The sequence below is a fragment of the Chiloscyllium plagiosum genome, chromosome 39 (assembly GCF_004010195.1).
Source record: "Chiloscyllium plagiosum isolate BGI_BamShark_2017 chromosome 39, ASM401019v2, whole genome shotgun sequence".
Taxonomy (NCBI): domain Eukaryota; kingdom Metazoa; phylum Chordata; class Chondrichthyes; order Orectolobiformes; family Hemiscylliidae; genus Chiloscyllium; species Chiloscyllium plagiosum.
The window spans coordinates 26861473-26869254 of NC_057748.1; the positions used below are offsets into that span (position 1 = coordinate 26861473).

Consider the following 7782-nt stretch of genomic DNA (forward strand, 5'->3'; position numbering starts at 1 on the left):
TCTGGTACATTCTCAATGGCAAGACAATCCGTCCTTAGCTCAGGAGACCAAAACTGTACAATATTCCAGGTGAGGTCTCATCAAGGCTCAATACAATTGAAGCAAAAGGTTTTTACTTCCACTCTTAAACCTCAATGCGAAGAACGCCAACATACCAGTTGCCTTCCTGAATGCTTGCTGCCCCTCTGAGTGGAACCTTAGTGGCTCACAGAAACGTCCAGGTCCCTTTGCACACCAATACTTCCCAACCTCTCGCCACTGAAGAAATCGTCTGCCTTTGTTTCTTTCTAACGAAGTGAACAACCTCACACTCACTCACATTTCTGTTTATTCGCCATGTTGTTGTCCATTCATTTCCACCTGCCCAAGGTGCTTGTAATTTTCCTTGCAACTTGCATTCCAGAATTTTTTGACTCATCAGCAAATTTGGAAATACTAGAATTGCTTCCTGCACCTAAATCATTTATATAGATTGTGAAGTGTTTATGGACTGAGCACTTGTTCTTGCAATAACCCACAAGAGCTCGTTACAATCCTAAGAATGAACTGTCATTCCCACTCGCACATTTCTGTCCGTTAACCCATTTGCAATCCATGCCTGTCAATTCCCTCCAGTCCCAGCGCTCCAGTTTTGTTTGCTAACCTCCTGTGTGGGACCTTAACAAACACTTTCTTAAAGTCCAAAAGCACCTAGCCGCTGATGCCCATGCCCCATGAAACAGTTACCTAAAACCATTGAGGCAGCCAGTTTGCTCCCAGGGACATCGGCTTGACAAGCAGCCTTTTAACCGCGGTACTGTCTGGACAGGCAAAATACCAAAAGATGGAAACACCAGGAAGATCTTTTCTTGCAGTCGCATCCACAGAATGTTCAGGAGGCACCTGAAAGGAACAGGCAGGACCCCAGTTTAACATTCTCTCAAAGGGACACCACTCCTCAAGTGCTGCATGGGAGTTACTTGATCCTTCAGATGCAAGGGAGTGGCGGCGTTGCCCAATTTGCCATGTTTTTTTACCTGTCCATACCACCCCACTACTCCTCCAGAAAGTAACAGTTATAAATGATCAACATTCAGGTAATGGGAATGACCTGTTGCATCTTGGTATAGTGTCCATTTATTGGTCAATTAGGAAGGTGCGTCTCACTCAGTTTAAGAATAGGCAGCCTCAGAATACCGTTTTATTACAAGTTTTAAGTCAGTTAATGAGGTGTAACTTCCTCAGCTTTAATGAAACTAGAATAAAACTGGGGTGGGTGTCTGGGGTTGTCTGTGAGGGGGCTATTGACATGGGACTACACCTTGTTTCTGTTTCGCTTGATTCTCGGTCCACGTCCAGGAGTACGCATCAAAGGCTTTGTGGAAGGCAGGATTCTTCATGGCTGCTTCAAACCTCTTCTGCATGTTCTGCCTCCTCTTCAACCTGGCCTCTTTAATCTTTCGGCTGTGGGATTTCCTGGCCTGCTCCTTGGCTTGTTCCTTGTCAACCTCCTTGGCTTGTTCCTTGTCAACCTCCTTGGCTGGCTCCGGTGCTTGCTGCTTGGCTGCTCCTTTCTGCGTTTTCTCTGCCGCCTCCTCTTTCTCAACCGTGGCCTTGTCCGCCTCCTTCTCCGCCTGCTTCTCCTGTTTGGGGCTGGCAGGCTCCGTCTGGGGCGGGGATGCTGACATCGTCGGGCTCTCGGGGCTCTGGCCTTCCTCAGTGATGCGGGCTGCCGCGTCGGGTTCTGCTGCCTCGCCGTAGTCCTGGGCCATGCTTATGAACTTGTTCCGGTAGTAGGCGGCGATGATGGCTTTGCTCTTGGCTGAGAGCAAGGGCGAGTCCACCAGCTTGTTGATGGCCTGGAACATGACAACAGGCGTAGCCACCGTGCACTTGCAGGGCTCGTACTCTGGAGCCAAGTACTGCGCAAAAGTGTTAGTATTGGTCATAATGGCCAGAAAGTCTTCAAAGCTCACCTCTTTACCGGAGTTGACCTCAGTGCACTTCATCTCGTTGGGGATTAAGGGGTTCTTTAAGTATATCTGCACCTCGGACATCATATTCAGGAGACTGCTGACATCGATGCAATCTTGCTTGTCCCTGCAGAACATGTCGAAGACGTTGCGGAAAGCTGCGACCTGTTCCTCTGTCAGGGTAGTCTCCTTATATTCTTCATCAGGCTCCAAGATATCCACGTATGTTGCCAGGCTGTAGATCGACTGACCCAGGAATGTGGGGGGTGGAAGATGTTGCTTTGGGCAGGTATCAGGCTTCTTGCTCTTGAGCTTCTCCCCTTTCTTCTTCATGTAGAAATACCGGATTATTTTCTTCATGGTGTCCTCAGGGAGCATCTGTGTTTGGATGAACTTGGACAGGATTTCAAAGAACACTGTGTTGTCCACGGAGCCCATCTGGGGTTGTGGGCCCTCGCAGCGACCAGGCAGCTCCTTATAGAAGAGAAAGAAGAGACGGGTGTTGGTCATCAACTTTAAGAAGTCGTCGAAATTTGCTTCCCCATCCCCATTTGAGTCCACCGCTTCCAGGATGTTATAGATGTCGACCTCCTCCACTGGGATCTCAAGGGCCTCCAGTGACGCTTTCAGGTTGGAAATGTTAATGATGTCACTGTCCCCCTGCGTGAACTGCTTGAAGACCTCGTAAAAGGCTTCCCGCTGGTTAGGGGTCAGGGGGGGCTCTTCAGGGGTGCCATCGTCGTCCTCCTCGTCCTCATCTTCTTCATCCTCATCCGCAAACGGGGGCATTTCACACACTGAGCCATCTGACTCCTCGTCTTCCGCCGAGGGTTTGTCCTTGTCCAGCTTCTTCTCTACCTGCTCCATCACCTTCTCCATGATGGAGGCCACCTCTGCTACCACCTTGTTCACCAGCTCCTCCACCTTCTTGCCCATCTCCTCCTCGGTGTTCAGTGCGCTCTCGGCCACCTTGTCCAGGGTCTCATTCATGGTCTCCACCACCGTCTGCTGTATCCTCTCCTTATTCTCCTGCTTCCACTTCTCCACCATTCTGTCCATCACTCTCTCCATCATCCTGTCCATCACCTTGTCCACTACTTTCTCCATCACCTTCCCCAGTCCCATCACGGCATCTTTCTGTGAAGGAGTTTCTGCTGTGACTATCTCTGGTTTTCCTTCCTTTTCCGGTTTTCCTTCCTTCTCTGGTTTTCCTTCCTTTTCCGGTTTTCCTTCCTTTTCCGGTTTATCTTCCTTCTCCATAACTTGTTTCTATATTTGGGTTTTTTTCTGAGAAAGCCTCTTATGTTCGTCCAGCGGTCTTAAGGAATCTAAAAGATTCTCGTCTTCCTCCTAGTATTTGCTATTCCTTTCAGAAACAGGCCTCCGTCCCAGACTCTGGTCCAGATTGGGTGCCTTCCCCTGCCTGATTCACTTCATTCAGCTTGACTTGTCAGCACATTTCACGCCATACGATACATCAAACACATCAAGGTCCAATCCTGTCCAGCCTGGACGGCCCAATCAGAGCTCTGCCTCAGCCCTGTCCTTACAAACATGAGGGCCTTTTGGTATGACTTGGATTCTTTCTGAGGAAAAGGGGCACCATACTTTGCAACTCAAAGCCGTCATTGTATCTTGGGGGGCATTTCAGCAAGTCCTCCACAATCCCCCCCCAACCTCCCCACCCATGAGGGCTGTGATGTCTTGTGTGGTTTGTGACCTCAGATGGTGATGTGTGTTACCTAAGTGTGCGATTAATTAAAGCCACACTGTTTAAACTGCAGATGTTTCTCCCTCCTAGCTCTCAACCTCCACCTTTTGCCCTGAAGCCTGCAGTCCTCTCACCACCCAGCTCAGCCATGGTCACTGGACGCTGCCAGTGGTGTGTAGAGAGGTGGGGTGGCGGTAAGTCAGTACTGGCTGCCAGGCTGCATGGCATGACATGCCAGTGGGCGGACTGCATCTGGCAAATCTGTTTATTCTAGGGGGCAGCAGGGGAGAGGTTTGATAGCAGTCACTTCCAACTGCTGCAGCAGGGGTGGGAGTGGTCGTGGTGGGGGAAGGAGTTGGTGTACTGCAACTGGTATTTGCCCCTCATTGCTGGAAGATAGAAAGGTCTGACCACTCATCGCATTGCGATTTGTGGGATCTTGCTGTGCACAATATGGCTCCCCCCTCCCCCGGCTTCGACAGACAGCATGCATTGGTTGCAGCTCACATTTGGGTTGTTGAGAGGTGCCTGAGCCTGGGCTGCCTTCGCTTTCTATTACCGGACTGCTTCGAAATTACCATGTCACCATTTGTGAGGGGAACTGCCCATGTAAACATGTCACATTGCAATTTCAGCTTCCTATCAGAGGCAGCGCTATAGCGCAATGTGACAGGGGCCCAGCCTCAGCAGCCAAGGTCTGCGGGAGGTTAAGGGAAAGTTCCCATAGAGTTATCAGACCAGTGCTCTGCTCTCGTTGTACCTGAGGATAACCATGGTTCAGGTGAGGATACAGACTGAGAAGGACACTCCTTCTTGCTATCCTCAGATGTTGGCATCACTTTACGTTGCAAACTAGCTGACCAGCCGAATGAGCTAACTGATCCCTCAACTAAGTCATTTCTCTAGGACCCCACTTCGCAATCATGAGTGCTACTGAATATGAGTTTCCTTTTACTGTTTGGTTGTATTTTTGTTTCAGTGCCCCATCACAGAGGCTGTTTAACTTGATTTGAGGTATGTTTGAAAAGAGTAGTAAAGAAAATGGAAGGAATATGGTGACTTGGCAGTTCTGAGTACTAACGTAGGCTTGGGAGTTCCCAGTGGAAAGAGATTGAGGGAATTGGACGCGGGGTGGGGGGAACTAAGATGTTCAATGTTGTCAAATGCAGGCATACAAACAAAAAACAGCAAGTAACAAGGCTGGGTAATAAAAGGGACCTTCCAGCAGTCGCTCACTGCACGTCTGTGGTAGCTGTTTATTACATTCTGTCACTCACATGCCAGGCCAAAAACTCTCAGTTACAGCTTGTGTAAAACTCGATAGAGAAAACTCCACCCACACCCTCCCCCATTGCCTGCCTGCCCTGCCAATTCACTCACTTCATCGTAGAAATTTTGCCCTTTCCTTTCTTTATCTGCTCCAGTCGTTTGTTTCGTTCAGCCTCCTCCATTTTCCAGGTCCAGGAATACTGGCTGAATACTGTGTTGAAATTGGGGTTTTGGAGGGCCTTTTGGAATCGCTTCTGGAAAGCTTCGGATCTCCTGGCTTGCGGCTGCGCCTGACCGCCCTGCACTGAGCCGCCCACATCCTTCCTGCCGGTGCTAGCTCTTGGAACCAGCTTTCCACTGTAGGCTGCGGATGCCTCTCTTGATATATCCCACACTGACACTCCAGCGGCATCTTCAGATCTTCCAGCGTGGTCCTGGCACCGCACCAGTGAGCCCTTGAACTTCTGGTGGTAGTAGTTCATGATGTTGGCGGCTGCCCTGGCATCGAGCAGTGGAGACTGTAGGCTTTTCTCGATCGCGTCAAAGATCAGAGCGTCGGTGGTGAAAATCTCTGCTGCATTCCACACCTGGCAGTTGGCGTCCTGCTCCTGGACCAGGAACTGGCCAAAGGTGCCCGTGTCACTCAAGATGCCCAGGAAATCATGGAAGGTGACAGCTCTGCCTTCATTCACCGCCAAAAACTGCAAAGGAACTGGCACCAGCTGGTTGCTCATGTAGATGGACAACGAGTTCATGATTTTCAGCAGTGAGAAGGTGTCAATGTTGCCTTGGTTATTTTTGTCAAAGAGCTCGTAGAACTCCCAAAATGCAGCAACCTGTTGCTGGGTGAGAGGGGACTCCACATAGCTGTCGTCTGGTTCCAGGACATCGATGTAATGGACTAGACGGTGAAGTGTCATGCCCATGAAACTAGGTGCTTGTACGTCCCCACTGGCTTTCTTTTCCCTCTGATCTTTGATGCCAGCTCCTTTTTTCTTGGCGAAATAATACCTGACAATATGCTTGGTTGACTCGACAGAGAGTTCCCCGAGGCGTAAGATCTCTGCCAGGATTCTGAAAAACACAGTGTCAGTCAGGAGTCCTTTCTGAGACCTCGAGCAGTCACAGCTGTCAGGCAGCTGGGCAAAGTAGCGGAGGAACTGGTCAGTGTCTGTGACAAACTCCAGGAAGTCTTCAAAGCACACCTGCCCGTCCCTATTGACATCTAGAAGTGCCAGCAGCTCGCGAAGCTTTGCCTCAGTTAGCTCTATATCCATCGCTCGCAGGCCCACGCACAGGTTGTGAATGTCAATCACATTGTGGGATGGAGGCTCCGAGAACAGCTTAAAGAGTTCATAGAATGCCTCCAGCTCATTCCTCAAAAGGGACTGTCTTTTGCCCTCACTGATGAAGGGGCAGGGGTGGAGGCGTTTGCTGTCTTGGGAGGGGCATGGCACTTTCTGCGTGTATGTTAGCATTGCAGGGGTTGGTGGGCAAAGGGCTGTTGCAAATGGCCTGACAGATGTTGGCAAGATGTTATCTGTCATACAAGAGCTTGGCTGGAAGGATCCATGCAGCTGGGATCTTGGTGGGGAAGTGGAGACAGGGAAGCCTGGAACTTTACAGGCAGCTGAGCCAATTTGCTTCACATCAGACCGAGGTGCCTTTGATTTTTTTGGAAGCTGTTCCATTTTGACGATCATGCTTTTCTGCACACCACCTTCTACTCCCCCAGCCTTTGGACAGACTCTTTGCTCCTCTTTTTCAACCAGCCTCTTCGTATCTGCCCGCTGAGCTCCCTCAATGCCCATCTGTCTTTTGTCTTTGATCTTCTCACCCATTTTCTCCTGTTTATGTTCCTTCTTGGCCACTCTCTGTTCCACATTTCTTGCTTCCTCCAAGTTCTTCTTTACGTTTTTCTTCTCCAATGCTCTCCTCACACCTTCAGTCCTTTTCCTCAAGTCTTCTTCCACCTTGCATTTTGCCTCATCCTTCTCCTTTGCTTTCCCCAAGTGTTCTTTACGCTTCTCTTTCTCCTCTTTTGCCTCCCTCTCTGTCTCCAGATTATAGACCATCAGTTCCTCCTTTTCTTTTTGCAACTGCTTATCCCTTCTCTTTCTCTCCTCCCCCTTTTTCTTCTGCTCTTCCTCTTTCCTTCTCTTCCTCTCTTTTCTTTCCATTAGCTTCCTGCATAACCTCTCTTCTTCCATCCTATTTCTTTTTCCTATAGCTTCTTCAATCTTATATTTCATCTCTTGCTTTATCTTTCTTGTCAACTCCTCTTCCATTCGACTCTTCTCATCTTCTAACTTGCGCTTAATCTCTTTCTCTATTTCATATTTCATCTCTTCCTCCAGCTTACGTTTCATCTCTTCAGTCATCTTCAGTTTCTCTTCCTCCAGCTTCACTTTAATCTCTTCCTCCAAATTCTGTTTCATTTTCTCCTCCAGCTTAAGCTTCACCAGTTCTTCCTCCAGCCTGCGCATTATTTCATCCTCTATCTTATTCTTCAGTTTGTTTTCTACTTTGCTATCCAAGTCTTCCTCCATTTCATGTGCCCCCTTTTCCTTCTCTTTCACTGTACTCAATTCTTCTCTTTTCTCATCTTCAACTGCCATTCCTCCATCCTCTTCCTCTTCATTCATGTTCATCCCCTCTTTTTCTGCTTTCTCTTCTCTTTCTATTTCTTCTTCCTCCCTTCCCATTTGCAATCTTCTTTCTGCCTTTCCTTTTTGCATTTTCTCTTCCTCCTGCATCTTCTCTTCCTCTTCTATTTCCTCTTCCTTTTCTATTGTTTCTTTGTCTATGCTTTTTTTCTCCTCCTCTTCTATCTTCTCTTTGTCTGCCTCC

General features: G+C 48.8%; 2 protein-coding genes across 2 annotated transcripts in view; both read right to left on the reverse strand.

Moving 5' to 3' along the window:
- Positions 1-791: 791 nt before the first annotated feature.
- LOC122542050 overlaps positions 792-7782 on the reverse strand; it is a 9761-nt gene continuing 2770 nt past the window's right edge. Inside the window, exons 2-4 of the mRNA XM_043679338.1 lie at positions 5044-7608; positions 3870-3933; positions 792-3221 (exon numbers count right to left, since the gene is read on the reverse strand). Of these exons, the coding sequence (XP_043535273.1) occupies positions 1281-3221; positions 3870-3933; positions 5044-7608 (4570 nt within the window). The 3' untranslated portion in view covers positions 792-1280. The remainder of the gene's footprint in view (positions 3222-3869; positions 3934-5043; positions 7609-7782) is intronic.
- On the reverse strand, positions 3219-7619 carry LOC122542364. The gene has a single exon (XM_043680059.1). It carries the CDS (start codon positions 7581-7583, stop codon positions 5040-5042), a length of 2544 nt encoding a protein of 847 aa, XP_043535994.1. The 5' UTR covers positions 7584-7619; the 3' UTR covers positions 3219-5039.

Coding starts and splice junctions, on each gene's coding strand:
- LOC122542364 (XM_043680059.1), bottom strand. CDS start 7,583: ATGAACATGAATGAAGAGGAAGAGGATGGAGGAATGGCAGTTGAAGAT.